We start from the raw sequence: 17,836 nt of genomic DNA on the forward strand, positions 1-17,836 counted from the left end.
TGACTCGGCGGATAAGATGCGCAATTCCAGCAAGGACTAAGATTCTCTGCCAAAGTTGGTATCACAGCTGGAAGTTGATATGAAGAGTCTATAAATAGAGGACACATCACCATAGTTTAGGGGGGGTTCCTTTTTATCTTTTTAGTTCCGCTCTTTTTACATTTTAGGAGTTCCGTTCCAGTTTCGTTTCGAGAGTTAGCAATGGTTAGCTAGAGAGTAAGAAGGAGTGCGACAGAAGGGAGCGCGATAGAGAAACCAGATCTGTTCGGCGCAGTTTCAGTTTCCGACCAAGGACCTTTTGGATTTATCGCTTTCTTACATTTCAGATCTAGTCACTTAGTTAAATTCCGTGTTTGTTACGTAGTTGAAAAATCGTTCTTGTTTTGTATTCTGCACTTTCCAAGTTCTATTCTGAATACTGTTTAAAATCAAAGTTATTTGTTTGCGGAAATCTCGTCGACTGTTCTAGCTCAGTTTCAGTTTTAAATTCCCAGATCCAATGTTTGAACTTGCATAATGTTGAATGGCAAAGTAATTCGTAGATTCGTAGCATGCTTAAGTTAAGTCATTTATTTAAGTTTGTCGCTTACCTAATCAGTTCACTGTTTCTAGCATGATAAGTCACTTGATCAAGTAGATAGTTTACATTCTGCCTAGCTTAATCCAGTGGTTTAAAAAAAACTCTCAACTTAAAGCGTGGCCGCAGCCAAAACCATGTTCACTAAACACACACTCAACGCACCAGCTTCTCTGTGGGATCGACCCCGTACTTGCCGCTTACTGTTTTAAGTGGGTTGCATGTTAGGGAGTTATAAATAGTTTCGAAAGCAGAGAGGGGCGCCTTGATCAAGTTGACAATTGCAAACTGATCCACCTGATCAACTACACGCAGAGAGGGGCGCCTTGACAATTGCAAACTGATCCACCTGATCGGTTATATTTTATATTACTTGATCAACTACACGCAAAATCTCTGTCATTTCCAGATCGTCATTCTGTTATCATATCATAATTTTCGTGTTTTTTTTATATCAACATAGTGTATTACAAATATCAACACAATGACATGAGTATTTTAACACAAGTACACGAAAATATCAACACAGTTTTATTGAGACTTTACATGCATTATGTTGAGATTTTACATGCATTACATTGAGATTTTACATACATTATATTGAGATTTTTTGATGTATTTGTTGATAAAAATCTGGTTATCAACATATACAAAAACTGAAATAAAAATCATCAAATTTCATCATCCGAACTTCGTCGGAACATATGCAATTGAGATCTCGTTAAAATCCTTATAAAATTACTTTTAAATTGATATATTTTTTGCGAAAAAATAATTTAAATCGAGTGAGTTACGTAACTTTAAAGTTTTGGGATAATTTTAATAAGAGAGAATTGACATTAATACCCTTTAATTTTATTTAATAATTATTTAAATTTTAAATATAATCTACGCATTATGTCAACCACTTGCTAATTAGTTAGCAATTGATCGCATCCCTTGACAAATATATGTCATCAATAAATAGAAAAGAGAGGTTTGTAAAAAAGACAATTAATAAAAGTAAAGTATAGATATTATTTTTGGCAATGAATTATTTTATGCTATCATTTTATGGCATCTTTGTTGGACCAGATAAATTAGTAATGCAATGGGCCCGTTTTTATTTGATTAATTTATAGTAATTTCTAATACTGATATTATTATTTTGTCATTTTGTTATTAATTATTATTTAAAATTATTTTTAATACTATTTCTTATTCTAATTACAAATTATTAATTAAATTATATTTCATTGTCTTCGATCCTATTAATATTATTATTTTTGTGTAGCCGATGTTGATAGTTCCATTCAAAGTCTTAAATTATAAGTGATGTTCTTGATCAACGTAATTCATGTGTTGTGAATAACTGTAATTTTCAGTCGTCGACTTAAATCAAGATGGAGGTATTTTTTAATTTATGGATTTACTTTATAATTTCTTTTGATTCCTTTTTTTATTTAATTATATTTCGTTGTCTTCGATCCTACTAAATTTAATTTATTTTTTGTGTAGCCGATTTGGTGGTTTCGTTCAAAGTCCCGTTGATGTTGTTCTTGATCAACGTAATTCATCTATTGTGAATAACAACAATTTTTAATCGTCGATTTTAAATCAAGATGGAGGTATTTTTATCTTTTTTTTAAAAAAAATTAAATATATTGATTGTGAAAACTTTTATTTATGTATTCACTTTTATTTAACGTGTTCACCTCGCATTTTTTTGGGCTGAAAACGCATTGGCAAACCAAATAACCGATTAATCCAAGACATTCACTTTGTTGTATGAACGAGAATATCCAGATTCCTAATATGACAGCTCCTACTGAAGTCCTACATTAATTGATATTCTCTAAAGACTTGAAAATACTCTTTATTTAAAAAATATACAGTCATATAATTCAATGCTTGGATTTTTTCTCTTTGATCTCTAGTCATGCATTTTTCCTTTATTTATACTATACCTTATTTTAACTTACCCATACTCTTTAATTCTTATTCACATGTCTCCCCTTTGTCATTTGTTTTATTTTATTTTATTTTACTCTACTCATATTATAAATTAAAATTGTATAAAATCGTTTGTCGAATGTAAAACGTTTCACTTAGACTGGGTTCGGAGGAGTACATTTCTCTTTTTATTACTCTCGTTGCTTTTAATGTTTTTAGGTGTTTATACTTGCTTGATTGGTAGGGGCCAGAAAGTATGAAAAGAGCGAAAAAGAGCGAAAAAGGCACTGTGCGTTAGCCTTTTCCTATGTTTGGTAGGGGTTTCCATTATCAGTTGACCCGGTAAAAAATCGCCAAGTTTCATGGGAAGTGAGATAATTTTCTGAGATTGAGCCAAAACACTATCAGGGGAATTTTGTGGTATAAGGTTTTCTTGATTTGTGAGAAATCTTCAAAACCCAAAATGTCCCGAATTTGCCCTCAACTTCCCCCAACTGCCATTTTCGCAGGGCATCCAGTACAAACTCCGATCTGAGCTTTCCGATTTTTGTGAGAACTGTTGGAAACGATTTTTGTCCTACAATTTCTCAGCAATCACAGTACAAAAGCGCTTCCACCACAACAAAACTTGAAAGCTACCTCTGATCTAGACAGTCTGAGATAGGTGCGTCGGTGGCTTTGACCACAAAATTATCCCACTATTTCGTCGCCCTAATTGGGAAATTTCCCCTCAGATTTGATGTTCGATAAATTCTTTTCACAGTTGTTGCATTGTTTGCTAATTTTTCTTTTTTCTTTAATTTTCACAGTTTTGGTCTGATTGTGCGAAGTTATCATCGCAACGCAGCGAATCTCGATTTTTCTTCAGGTAACCCTCTCTCCCTCCTGGTTTGGGACTGTGTTTTCATAAGGATTGTTTAAGATTATTTCCTCAATTTGCCTTGGCAGATCGATTTTTGTCAAATACTTCATTTATTGGCTGTTACATTTGTATATGTGGTTGTTACCATTTTAGCTGTGGGTTTCAATATGTTTGTGTTCCCGAGTCAGTTGTTTGTTGTCATAATTTGAGTTGTTATATTGGCGGGTGATGCCATATTTGTGTTTGCTTGTTCAATGTGTGTTTGTTCTGTTTGTTTATGTTAGTGCAAGCAACATGATACTCTGATGACATTTGATGATATTCATGTTTTATTATGAACCATCATAGATGTCATCTGAATCTCCAACCACCCCTTTGTATAGGATGGATAACAACAGACAGCGAAAACGGAAGGAGACCGAGACTGTTGTTAGTATGCTCGAGGATATCGTCCGTACCCAACAACAAAACTTATTCACGATCTATAACATGGTCCGTACTGTTATGGACTTGCCAATAGTGCAAGTGATGACCGTGCACCTATTACATACAGTCTGACTGAAAAAATTCCTGCTCAAGTGAGGCACATGGATCGACTGTTTGGCGTTACCGACGGAGATTGCATCAGCAATCTCCGAATGGACCGCAATGCATTTGGCCGGTTATGTCGCATTCTCCGCGATAGGTGTGGGATGGTTGATCAGAGATACGTCCATGTCGAGGAGCAGACAGCAATGTTTCTGGCCACTCTTGCGCACCACAAGAAAACTCGAATTGTTGGTTTCGATTTCAATAGGTCTGGGTATACTGTAAGCCATTACATGCACGAGGTGATGCGAGCTGTTATTCATCTTCATAGTATCCTATTAGTAGAGCCCACACCGGTTGATGACACGTGTGATGATCCACGATGGAAATGGTTTAAGGTAATCTGTATTTCTTTGAATAATCTATGTTTGTTTGATGAGGGTCAGGATTATTTTGTTTGTTTCAGGGGTGCCTCGGTGCACTAGATGGGACTTATATAAATGTGCGTGTAAGCACTGCCGATGCTCCTCGTTATAGGTCACGAAAAGGTCAGATTGCAACAAACACACTTGCCGTCTGTGATAGGTTCCTTAGGTTCGTCTATGTTTTACCTGGATGGGAGGGCTCTGTCGCTGACTCCAGGGTTCTTCGCGACGCCGTTACTCGACCAAACGGACTGAAAGTCCGTAGAGGTCAGTTTTAGTACGCTCCCTTAAACTCTTGTTTTTCTTCATATAGTAAAATGTTTGTGTGAACAGGTTCTTATTACCTGTGCGACAACGGCTACGCTAATAGCGAAGGCTTCTTAACGCCTTTCAAGGGTGTTAGGTACCATCTCAAAGAGTGGGGGCCCCAGACACAGAGGCCGAGTAGTCCAAAAGAACTATACAACATGCGCCATACAATGGCTCGAAACGTAATCGAGCGGGCATTTGCCGTCCTTAAGATGCGGTGGGGTATTCTACGCAGTGCGAGCTTCTACCCAATTGAGACACAAACCCGGCTCATAATGACTTGCTTCCTTCTTCACAATTACGTCAGAGGGGAAATGCAAGTGGATCCAGTGGAACAAGAAATGGATGGCGATGGCATTGAAGGCGACGGGGGGCAGCCTACGGACAACGAGGATCTAAGTCAGGTCCAATATGTCGATGCAGTCGAATCAACCGCGGAGTGGAATCAAATGCGTCAAGACCTTGCCCAATACATGTGGCAAAACCAGTAATGATTGAGTGTGGAGTGTAACGTTTAGACTCAAGGCACCAAGACATTTCTGTTTTCGTCGCTTTATATTTGGCTTCCTTAAAATGTGTTTAAAATAATGGTGTATCTTTGACCTGTTATGACTAGTCTTGTATTTTTTGCATTTTAAGTTGCTCCATTCTCTTGTAATCTTATGACTAGTCTGATATAGAAAAGGGCCTTGTTAAGTTGTTTTTGTTACCTACTATATGTGCTTAATGTTTGAGTTATGCTATAGAGCTTGTTGTTGGTATTTATATGAGTGTTTGTGAGTTGGATATGTAGATTTAATAGATGCAAGAATGGCAGCTTGGTTTAAGCTGATTCTGATTGGGAAAGAGCTGGAAATATTGATTTGATATTCTAATGCAGGTAGAATGTTTAATCAGTTGTTTTACCAGAAGGGAAAATATGGGTTTCATGTTGCTCGATTACATACATTAGAACATATTGGCGGGTATGAAATATGAATAAAACTAGGATGGGCTGGTGTTAATTTCTATTTTGGCCTAGTCATTGTAATTCGAACTTGGTTTAGGTCTTTGTTTTTTGCTTTTCAGCTTAACTTTCCACATTTAATTCAACCTACCCCATCCGAAATACTTATTCAACAGTCAATACATAAATACATACAAAATACCACAGAAATGTAATATTCCATAGACCCCACATAATATATTACCACAAGAAACAAACAAAAAACAGGGGAACCAAGCCAATACATACCAACAACACAAAGTTCATATTCCATGTTTCTCCTCCAGGATATGACTGATGAAGACAAGGCGATTGATGATCTGGAGGCGATTGATGATCTGGAGAATATAGATGTGTCGATTGGCGATGAAGACAAGGCGATTCTGTTATTGAATGCGCTTCCATCTAGTTATGATCAACTCCGTGATGCTATATTGTATGGGCGTGAGAAGACTGTGACATTTCTTGAAGTGCAGGCTGCTTTGAGATCAAAAGAGCTGCAGAGTCATGAATTGAGGTCAGGAAATTCAGTCAGTGAAAGCTTGAATGTGAAGAAATTCAAGGGGAAGAAGCCATACAAGAAATTCAGTGATACTCCAAAGCCTGCTCCGAATGATCAAAAGGAAACAAGATCCTGTCATTGGTGCAAGAAACCTGGCCACTTGAAGAGAGATTGCTATGCTTGGAAGAGGAAGCAGCAAGAAAGTGGTGAAAAAGGTGTGAATTCTATCGAGGAAGTAGATGAATCAGAACTTCCAGTGGCACTAAATGTTACAGACAAGAAGGAGGATGGATCTTGGATTATGGACTCGGGTTGTAGCTTCCATATGAGTCATAATCAGTTTTGGTTTGAAGAGTTAAGGGAAGCATCAGGATCTGTTGTCCTGGGAAATAATCAAGTGTGTGCAATTAAGGGAATTGGCACTATCAGATTGAAAGTTGGAGATAATTGTCATATACTACTGACTTCAGTGAGATACATTCCAGAAATCAAGAGGAACTTGATATATTTGGGGTTTCTTGAGAGAAGAGGATGCAGATTTGTGTCTGAGGCTGGAGTAATGACTATCAGTAAAGCAGGAAAAACACTGATGAAAGCAGAAAGGAGGGGAAGCCTATATTATATGACAGCAACTGTTCAAAGAAATGCAGAGAATGGGACACATGTTCTTGTTACTGAAAGCATGGGGTTGTGGCACTCTAGACTTGGCCATCCAGCCATTGGGACTGTGAAAGAAATGGTGAAGAAGGGACTTATTCAATGTGATGAGACAGAAGATGATGATTCAGTTAGGTGTGAAGAATGTATATTGGGAAAGGCAAAGAAATTGAGCTATCCAAAGGCCATTCACACATCCACAAAGCCACTAGATTATGCTCACAGTGACTTGTGGGGTCCATCTCAAGTTAAATCAATTGGAGGTGGAAGATACTACATGAGCATCATAGATGATTATTCAAGAAAGATATGGATATTCATATTGAGGGAGAAGTCAGAAGCATTCACTAAATTCAGAGAATGGTGTCTAGAAGTGGAGGCAGAAAAGAACACCACTTTGGGTTGTTTGAGAACAGACAATGGTCTGGAATACCTGTCAAAAGAATTTGATGTTTTTTGTAAATTGAGAGGAATTAAGAGACATAGAACTGTCCCTCTCAATCCACAACAAAATGGTGTGGCAGAGAGAGCAAACCGCACTATTTTGGAGAGAACAAGATGCATGTTAATATCTTCTGGTTTGGAGAAGCGGTTTTGGGCAGAAGCAGCTTCTACAGGAGTTGTATTGATGAATAAATGCCCCACCTCAAGTCTAAATGGAGATGTGCCTGACAACAGATGGTATGGTAGGAAATGCAGTTATGAGCACTTGAGGATTTTTGGCTGCAAGGCTTTTGCACATGTTAAGCAAGGTAAGCTTGAGCCAAGAGCTATAAAATGCATCATGTTAGGCTATCAGCCTGGAGTAAAGGGCTATAGACTATGGAGCATTGAGCCAAGAAATGAGAAAATTGTCATTTCAAGAGATGTTGTGTTCTGGGAAACTGATATGCCTTTCAAGAAAAGGCAAGATGTGGCTGTAAGACTGAATAGTTCTGAGATCACTGAGTTTGAGGTGGAGAACCAAGGAGTCCAGACATCTGAGCAGATTGGAGAAGCTGATGCATCTGAGAATCTGCATACACCTCAACCAGCTCATCAGACTAACCCTGAGATTGAAAACAGCTGGAAGTTAGCTCGAGATAGAGCTAGGAGGAATCTGAAACCATCAAGAAAATATTCTGATGCAGAGTATCTATTTTTCTGCTTGATAGCTGCTGAGGAAGTGGATTACTCTGAACCTAGCACCTATGAGGAGGCAGAAAACAGCAGGGATTGGGGAAAATGGATGAAGGCAATGATTGATGAAATTGATTCCCTATTGAAGAATGGAACTTGGGTGCTGGTGGAAAGGCCTGATGGAAGGAAGATAGTGAGCTGCAAGTGGATTTTCAAAAGGAAAATAGAGGGCGCAGAGGGTGAAAAGGTGAGGCATAAGGCTAGGCTGGTTGCAAGGGGTTTTACACAAGAATATGGTGTTGACTATGATGAAGTGTTTTCCCCTGTAGTCAAACATACTTCAATCAGAGTTCTTCTAGCAATAGTGGCTAAGAAGAACTGGGAATTGGAACAATTAGATGTAAAAACAGCCTTTCTACATGGTGAGCTAAAGGAGACTATATATATGGATCAACCTAAAGGCTTTGTGAAGCATGGAGATGAGAACAAGGTATGCTTGCTGAAGAGAAGCATTTATGGCCTGAAACAAGCCAGCCGACAGTGGCACATGAAGTTCAACCAACATATGGTGAAATCTGGTTTTCTGAGATCATCCTATGATGAATGTGTATATATCAAGAGTGTAGGTGGAGTTGCAGTTGCTTACTTACTCTTGTATGTGGATGATATGTTGCTAGCTGGAACAAATATGATTGAAGTCCAGAAAGTGAAAGATGATCTCAGCAAGGCTTTTGAAATGAAGGATTTGGGACCTGCTAGAAGGATTTTGGGGATGTCTGTTGTGAGAAGAAGAGAGAGCAGACAGATATGGCTGAATCAAGCTGAGTATGTGTCCAAACTATTGAAGAAATTCAAGATGGATGGTACCAAGAAGGTGGTTGTACCAATGGGACAACACTACAAGCTGACAACAGAGCAAAGTCCAAAATCAGAGGCTGAGGAGAAAGAGATGCAGAGAATACCATATGCTAACATCATTGGTAGCATAATGTATGCCATGATTTGTACCCGGCCAGATGTTGCTCAAGCTATATCAGTGACAAGCAGGTATATGACCAGCTATGGAAAAGAACACTGGTCCGCATTAAAGTGGTTGATGAGATACTTGAAAGGAGCCACTGATTATGGGATCTTGTTTGATGGTGGAGCTGAATATACAGGAGATGCATTGATGGGGTGGAGTGACTCAGATTTTGCTGGGAATCTGGACACAAGAAGATCCCTATCAGGGTATCTATTTACACTCTATGGTTCAATTGTAAGCTGGAAGAGTGGTTTACAATCTGTGGTTGCGTTGTCCACCACAGAGGCTGAGTTTATGGCACTAACATCAGCTGTCAAGGAAAGCTCATGGCTGAGAGGAATGTTGGGGGACTTTGGAATAATTCAAGAGTCTGTAAGCATAGGATGTGACAACAATAGTGCACTATGCTTGGCTAAACATCAGGTGTATCATGAGAGGAGCAAACACATTGATGTGCTTCTACACTTCATTCGGGAAAGGATTGAAGATGGAGAAATAAGGATATTCAAGGTCGACACAGCAGATAATCCGGCAGATATGTTGACAAAGCCGATACCAAGAGCAAAGCTGGAGTCGTGCATGAATTTCATAAACCTTAAGAAGGTCAGCTGATTGGCAGTGTTATCATCAAGGTGGAGTTTGTAAATTGGGTGATGAATTCACTGAAAATCGAGCTGGATCAAATGAGAATCTATCTGGCGAGCTGAAACCCTTCAGGAGCCGTCGGATTGCGAGATCATGGGAGATTGAATTCTGACCGTTCGATGCTTTCGACCGTTAGCTAGTTTAGTTTTAAATAGCAGTTAGTTTGTTGTTTTGTCGCTCGCTCGGCAATTTCATTCCATTCAATAAAATTTCTTTTCTCCAAAATTACTCTCTCAATACTCTCCGATCAAACACACATACACTCAAGATTCACACACACACAAAAGTTTACGATTGCAATATGGGAAACTCTTCCCTTAATTACTGATACATTAGCTCATTGTTAGTCTTTTCCCTATGCAAGAGATTTGAATGTGGGAAATTTGAGGCTGTTTACAATATGAATGTTCAGAGTCATATTGTGATCTCTTCCTTGCGTGGATATGTCAACGGCAAAATCTTGAAACTCGTCTAGGTTTGATCTAGTGTATGGGGCTATAAGTTTGTTGATTGGACTTTGTATTGTAAGATTAGAAGCTGTTTATGTCGATGTTATGATTGATATGTAACTATTGAGCATTGATGATTGGTGTAGCTGCTTTTATCGTTTTCTGTCTTCTGCTAATCCCTTCGTCTCTCGGCTTAATGCTCGTTGATGGAGAGACTATATAGCCCAACTCCCTGATCTATTTTTGTATTACACCATTACATTTTGTTTTCTTTGATCCATTTCACCATGTTCCCTTATCCACTGGCTCGATATTGATCTGTGTTTGCAGGGACTTTTTTCGCCATACTAGGTGGAATTTTATTCCTTCCCGGATTCTACTATACACGGATTGCATACTATGCGTACAAAGGTTACAAAGGATTCTCCTTTGCCAACATACCTCCCGTCTAGCTATGTTTTGCCACTCTCATAACACTGTACATATACCTCTCTGTTCTTCGTTGCTTCGATGTTCTCTTTTGTATCCATTGTGTTTGTGTTTCTGTAAATTGTGACAGTGTACATGTATAAATAATCTAAATTTTGTGTCTCTATAGTTAAGTTTGTTGGTGCTATATTTCTTTTCTATACATGCGCTGAGCTGTTGACACAGGATAAGAAACTATGTAGTTGGATCATCTCCAATGGTATGCTAAAACTCAAAATGTGAAGATCTAAGTAGTGATTTCTGCATAGCTAAAGAGCAAGATCTTAGATATATGTGAAACTCTTTTAGTGAGATTTTACCTTTTAGTAAGGTTTGTATTTGGCTTAGTGTAACATACCTCCCTCCGTCCATCATTAGGAGTCCCATTTCTTAGGGGCATGGGTTTTAAGAAATGTTAAGAAAAGTGAGTAGAAAAAAAATAGTGGAATAGGGGTCTCACTTATATATATTAGTTTTAAATGAAATGTGTGTGGAATGAGTTAATGGAAGGTGGGACCATATTATCATTTATGGTAAAAGTGAACCGAGAATCCTATTCGCGGACTGACTAAAATGGCAAAACGGGACTCTTATTCGCGGACGGAGGGAGTAGTTTTTAAATTGAAAAGATGTTTGAGGACTGGTTCTTTGTCTGGTTTATGAATTTCTAGAAGAGGAGAGACATACAAACATGGGGTTGGTTGATTTGGAAGGCAGATCACAATCATCATTCATTATTATCTTCAAACGGACAATTAATGTTTAAATCGAATAGTTTGAACTGTAATTATGAGAGGGGACATTTACTTCTAAGCTAATCATTCTTACATGTGATCTAATTAATCCAATGTTTTAAATTCATGTCTATTTTTTCCCCTAATCTTTATGCAAACAAAGGCCACTCCCTCCACATGCTTTACATTGTAATCTTAGTCTTTCCTAGTGATTGGATTTTATGAGTTTTGGCACATAAGATACTAATAATGTAGAAAATGATGTGAAACAAATTTTACCCTGGAATGCTTTCTGAACTTTTGCATTTTTGTTTCAAAATCTATACATCAATGCATAAAACTTTTAACAGAAAAGAAAAATACGTGGCCAAAAATTACCAAGTGGCAAATATAATAATATGGGCTTTATTTTTTAATTCTTTTTATTTTATTAATTACGTATTAAAATTGATGTCCTTAAAAGTGTTTATTTCTATAGGACAGGAGGAAATATAAGAGACTAAGCATAGGATAAAAATACTCTTTAAAACAAGACCTAAAATTCAAATGATCATAACAAAAATGTTGAACTTGCACATCGATCATTTTTGACATACTATATTATTTACAAGAAGAAGAAAAAGAAAAAAAGTATAAACAAAGTTTGAAAGTTATGTTATATCAAGTTCAGGTTGTTTAATCAAACGTCACTCCTACTTCAGGCTAAAATAAAACTCGTAATTGGTGACTGTAGCAGATCACCATTTCATGTATAACAAAATCATGAACAGATTGAAAGGTACAATTGAACAAAAAGTAGGCACTTGGTATTACAAATTGCCAACTACTATTATTAGTTTTACAACATAAATTAACAGAAACAAATTTTATCTGCAGACTAACAAAATAGCCACAACATAGTAGTATCACACATAGGTTGCTAGATCATGAACAATAACAGTTAGGTAGAGACACTAGTAGTAGTATAGTAGGTACTGGTACACATTGCCAGAATTTCCCACAAAAACTGTGACCAATTTGTAATTTAGTACCCCAAATTTCATTCAATTTAGAAATGAAATTTGTCCAACTTGGCTGCAAAAATAAAATTCCAAGATCAGGGGGGCAAGTTTAGTACAGTACAAGCTCAGGGAGAAAGTTAATCGAAATCTTACCTGCTTGTTAGCGCATCACACATTCTGCGTTTTGCTCGGTTTAACCTGTGGTTTTGCCTCGTTCGGATTCTGCAATCGACGTCATGTGACAAAGGGTAAGATTTTTCACTGAATGTGTTTGAGTTGGCAGTTTATTCTTAAACCACAAAGAAAACTCTCTGGAAAATGCCTTGCTACATGCAAGTACATCGATTGATGAGAGACAATTGAGCTATTGAGAATACTATCATCAGACCCTGAAACAACCGACCTAAACTTTAGTGAATGGTAACCTATTACTCACCCAGGCATCTCGATCAAATTAAAAGTTTCGAAACATCAACTTTCTTATTGTGTTATCACAAGATATGAAGCATGTTTGGTAGGGTAGATAACTCATCTAGGGATATGATGGTCATTCTTGTTCATAGAATTCCATTCCTGGATGAGTTATCTACCCTACCAAACATGGTCTTAGATGAAAAATTTAGAAGATAGAAGGTTTTTTCGATTGTTAGAAATAGGTTAAGGAATGTAATGAGGTCTCAAGTTTTTTGGATTGTTAGTTAGCAATACGTTGAGGAAAGTATCGAGGGGATTCATATACTCGAGCAGCAGAGAGGACCAGACATGATTTTCCACCGGCACGATGTGAGTTTTTTCAGTTAGATAATACTTATAGACCAGATATTGTCCCAAATTGATGGCCCAAAAGAGTCAAATATAATTCCATCTTCTTTTTCTTATTCTCACTATAAGTTCTTTTTCTGAACAAGATACAAGGGAACTAGCTAGGTATAATATATCCTTGGGAAAGTTATATGTATCCCCCCTACCAAAAAAAAGCCAACAAGAACTAGCAAGGAAGATCTGAAAAAGAGAATAGATAGAAGTTCATTCCAAGAAGAGATTGGAGGAGATCAGGTCAAAAAGAAAAGATACAATCTAAGCAACCTCTTACTCATATAGTGCTTGTTTGGTAGCCTAGATAAGGCCAAAATATACGAGTTATATGGGCTTATTGATTGTTTGGTAGATAAGATGAGGCCAACATTAGGCACTTAAAGCCCTTCTTACTCTAATTATCTTGTGTTATCTTAACATCCCTACCAAACATGCACGTGGTATTAAAAATTCCGCAACATCGCTAAACCATCTATCCTCAACAATAAGTCGAACATTTATTAAAAGAATGACAAGCAGGCACATAATTTATTAATAAGCTGGAAAAGAATAATTTTCACTACACCATTAGCTTGAAAAGAATAATTTTCACCAGATTATGCAAATAAGCTATGTTTTCCTACACTATCATCTTCAAAGTGCACTCTTTCTCCGGCAGCTAAAGCTGTAGTCGCCTCTTACCCCAACGAGAACAAAATGAGTTCATCCTGATTTCTTCCTTTTAATCTTTCAGTAACTCCCGACCCCGCAAACATAACCAGCTTACCCAATACAAATCAATTCAGCCGATTCTTCCACAAAGAACTAAACTTTCAACCTTGACAAGAATAAAAATCTAAACTTTCCTTTCCCCCAATTGATGAAATGCATATTTAAGTAGAGGGATAGTTTCAGAAAACACCCAAAAAATTCAAAAGTAACTAAACATCAAGTGGACAAAATATATGAAACCCTCACAAACACAAAGTTTACCTTTCCATTGCTTTCATAGTAATTATCCAATGCCCACTGATATTTTGACTGATTCAAGCCAAACCAGTGTGCAACATGCTCGTCCAAACTCGCATGCGCTGCAAATATAAATCAAATCAAACTCAAATGAAATCGTTAAAGTTACCAATGCACATTTGACACCTAGATATTTGTGAGACGGTGATAAAATGCGATCTTTATATATCGTACAAACTCCTCAACACATTGTAAAATTTCAAAATTTTGATGTCAATACATTGTGAACACAGCATCAACAGTTGATAGTATTTTGTCATCTGTTGACATTTCTAATGGTCCTGATCATAATTTAAAATTGTTACAATATTTAAAGTTTGTATTGGACTAATCCTAATATTTGTGTTACATAATTGCATAAGTAAATTAAAAATGAAGGGCAAAAAAAAAGGTAAATGATAGTAGTACCATTTTGAAGCTTGGCTAGAGCGTCTGAGAAGAAAGTAAAAGAAGAAGGGTTTTGTTTGTAGAATTGGGCAGGCGGAGCCATCACAGGCGGCGGCGAGTGAGCTTGGAAGTGAAGCGGAGGTGGAGATTCCCGCTTGGGCTCTGCATTCGGGGTGGCGGGAGGCGTCGTGAACACCGTGTAAGGCCCGATCTTCCCGATCCTCGGCGGCGGAGTACCTGATTCACTCTTCATTGCCATTTTTAATTCGATTGCCAAATTGAGAGAGCGGAATTCTTTCTTCCGCCGTCTTTTAACTTTTCCCCTTTTTTTCAGACAAGGCGCAGAAGCGAAACGAGAGTAGATTTAGCGTAGATTGGAAGAAGGTTGCTCTGCTTTTTCTACTTTACTGTGTGTGTGTTTTTTTTCTAAAGGAAGTAAAGTGAACTGTCGTCTTTGGAGTGTGATAAAATGCTCCCCTGTTACAGATACCCTCTTGCCTTTATTTAAAATTTATTAGACCATCCACTACGGGTCTCGCCGGCGTCTCGCGTCTCGTCCCGGCGAGACGGGACGTCGGCGCGACGCGTTGCAGCCTCCACTTCGTCCCGTCTCGTCCCGCGTCTCGTCCCGGCGAGCCACGAGACGGGCTGTCTCGCCACGCGCCGAGGCGACGTGGAGCAACCCGGCGTCGTGCGTGACGCCCACTCGCCGGCCCGCGAGTGGGCGTCGTCGCGTGCTGACGCAATAAATATTTTTAAAAAAAAAATCAAATTTAAATAAAAAAAAATTTGTAACGGTAATAATACCGTTTTTTTGTTTTTTTTTATAATTTTTTTGATTTTTTATTAATTTTTTTACTCTATAAATACTCCTAAACTCATCCTCATTTCACACACAATTACACATCTATTCTTCATATCATCTAAATTTTCTCTCAAATTTTCTCTCAAATTTTCATAAACCAACTCAAGATGTCCGGCGACGGCGACGGCAACTACGGCGGTTCCGGCTCCGGCGGATGGGATCTCAACGCGTTCGGCGATTGGGAGACCATGATCAACACATTGGGCGGTGGAGGTTCGTCAACCCCTGGGACTCAGGGTTCGGCGACGCCGGGGGGTACCAACCACCCAATTTTGACCTTGATGCATATGTTCGTCCCTCCGCCACGCGGTATTCGCAGGGATTATCCCAGATCCGGGAGGATTTTCCCGGTGGCATTGGCGGTGGAGGTGTCCGAGGCGGTGGAGGTGGCACTGGCGGTGGAGATGGCTGAGGCGGTGGAGGTGGCACTGGCGGTGTACAACCCCAGGCGGGCGAGACGAGGAGGAAGAAAAAGAAGAGGATCTTGGCTGGCATCCGTACAGCAACTTCGAAACGATGGCCGTGTACAACGCCTGGATCACGGTCTCGTACGATCCCATCGTCGGGAATCAACAAACCTGGAAGTGTTTCTGGGAAAAGGTCTGCGAGGTCTACCACCAGATAAAGCCGAAAGGCTCCCGCAAGCGCAAAGTTAAAATGCTCCGCTCTCACTTTGACCGAGTCGACCGACAGATCAAAAAATTCTGCGGCATCTACTCGACTGAAGAGGCGCGCTACCAAAGCGGCGCCACGGCCACCGACATTTTGATGTCCGCTTTGCGCGCCTACTACCAGGATGAGGGTCATCAATTCAGATTTGTTGATGTTTGGCAGGCCGTCAAGGACGAGGAACGGTGGGCCGGAGGTTTCCGCTCCAGCTCGGGCTCAACCTCGAAGCGCACGAAGCATACGGCGAGTGGCCAATATTCGTCTGGTGGTGACACCGATGGCATCAGCCAACCTGAGGCTGAATCCCGGGAGTTTGCGGGTACGGTCGGCGATGCTGGAGGATCCGCGCGTGGGCAAGGAAGGAAGGGCCGAGGCGAATCAAGCCAGCCGGCCTCGGGCTCGCGGGGAGGCTCGGACACACTTATGGTGGCGTACATGACCGCCACAATGGCGGACACTTCCTACTTCCCGTACGCCCAATTCACGGCCTGGTGGAACGGAATTGTTGCTATGGCAGCACAACTTGACCTTCCGACACCCCCTAAACCTCGACCGGCTCCAGAGGATGATTCGCCGGCGGAGTAGTTTTTTTTTATTTTGTGTGTTTTTTTATTTTGTGTCTTTTTTATTTTGTGTGTTTATTTAGTTTGTGTGTTTTTTTTATTAAAGTGTGGTTTTTAATAAAGTGTGTTTTTTAAATTGAATTGGGTAGAAAAAAAAAATCTAAATGAAATTGAATGAATAGTAATTAAGGGACGGTATAGAGACGGTTAAGAGACGGAGCGTTGCAGGTTTCGTCCCTTAGTTAAGGGATGGAGGAAAAAAGGACAGTGGGGCCCTCAAATAGTGCTCAAATAGTAGTTAAGAGACGGTTTAAGGGGCGGTATAGAGACAACGTAGTGGATGGCCTTAGAGCATCTCAAAGGAGATGGTAAATGGAGAGATAAAAAGAAATAACTATTATATTTATCTTTTTTTTTATAAAATTTTATACTCCAAAGAAAGGGTATTTGATGAGGTATTATACATTCTTTCATTTGAAGAAGGTATTTTTACCTCTTCTTTATAGAAAATGTAAAAATTGGTTATTTTGTTTGTCTTTTTAATTTACCTGTCGTTGGAGTCCATTACTATTTAATAAGGTATAATAGCATTTTTTAGAAGATAAATGAGAAATATATCTTCTCAATTTACCATTCTCCTTTGGAGATGCTCTTAGAGCATCATTAACCCCGTCCTAGATCATAATTATAGACCCCAAGTCCCCTCCACGTTATTATTGCCCTAATGTTCAAGGCCAACCCATAATTAGTTCTCATACAGACCTTAACTACTAAATTGCACTATTCATAATTATAACATAAAAAATTCATTCTTCATTTGGATATTAAAAATTACGAACATAAAAATTCAAAATTAAAAAAATACATTAAAAAAGTCAGCCCATTAAAATTGAACAAATACTTAAATACATAAAATTGAAATAAAGTCCAGCCTATTACATATGTATATTAAACCCTAAAATTTTCTCATTTCTCTTCTTCCCCTTCTCTCTTCCCCCACAGAGTCATCTCATCTTCTTCCCCTCTCTTTTTCATTTTATTTCTCTACTTCCATTTCCGTCAACTATTCATCTCCTCAGCAAATATGAAGGTATGTATGTGCAACAACTCAAAAAAAAATTGATTTTAAAAAAATGAATTGCGGCGTCGTGCCGAGACGCAATCAGGCGCGGCCTCGGGACTCTCCTCCATCACCAGCGCAGCCTGAGATGTGTCTCGCTCCCCTCCAACACGCCAAGCCGCGGGCCGGGCCGCGGCGTTAATCATACTTTTACCCCATCAGTTCCAAAAGAATATGCACTTTTTATTTGG

The 17,836-nt window shown here is 38.9% G+C and overlaps 2 protein-coding genes and 1 long non-coding RNA gene across 3 annotated transcripts; 2 read left to right on the forward strand and 1 right to left on the reverse strand.

The window, feature by feature from the left end:
- The first annotated feature begins 3,958 nt into the window (after positions 1-3,958).
- LOC121752852 (putative nuclease HARBI1) lies at positions 3,959-5,124 on the forward strand. Its single transcript, XM_042147941.1, has 3 exons — positions 3,959-4,297; positions 4,366-4,591; positions 4,658-5,124. Exons 1-3 carry the CDS (start codon positions 3,959-3,961, stop codon positions 5,122-5,124), a joined length of 1,032 nt encoding a protein of 343 aa, XP_042003875.1.
- A 4,636-nt stretch (positions 5,125-9,760) lies between these two features.
- Positions 9,761-10,611, forward strand: LOC121751315. The gene is made up of 2 exons (XR_006040054.1): positions 9,761-10,040; positions 10,345-10,611. It is a non-coding gene; the product is annotated as an uncharacterized LOC121751315 (long non-coding RNA).
- A 1,389-nt stretch (positions 10,612-12,000) lies between these two features.
- LOC121753245 lies at positions 12,001-14,893 on the reverse strand. Its single transcript, XM_042148464.1, has 4 exons — positions 14,450-14,893; positions 14,006-14,103; positions 12,371-12,439; positions 12,001-12,290 (listed from the first exon to the last, which is right to left on the reverse strand). The coding sequence occupies exons 1-3, from the start codon at positions 14,685-14,687 to the stop codon at positions 12,386-12,388; spliced, it is 390 nt and encodes a 129-aa protein (XP_042004398.1). The 5' UTR covers positions 14,688-14,893; the 3' UTR covers positions 12,001-12,290; positions 12,371-12,385.
- Between the last annotated feature and the right edge of the window lie 2,943 nt (positions 14,894-17,836).

Source organism: Salvia splendens, chromosome 10 (assembly GCF_004379255.2).
Source record: "Salvia splendens isolate huo1 chromosome 10, SspV2, whole genome shotgun sequence".
NCBI lineage: Eukaryota > Viridiplantae > Streptophyta > Magnoliopsida > Lamiales > Lamiaceae > Salvia > Salvia splendens.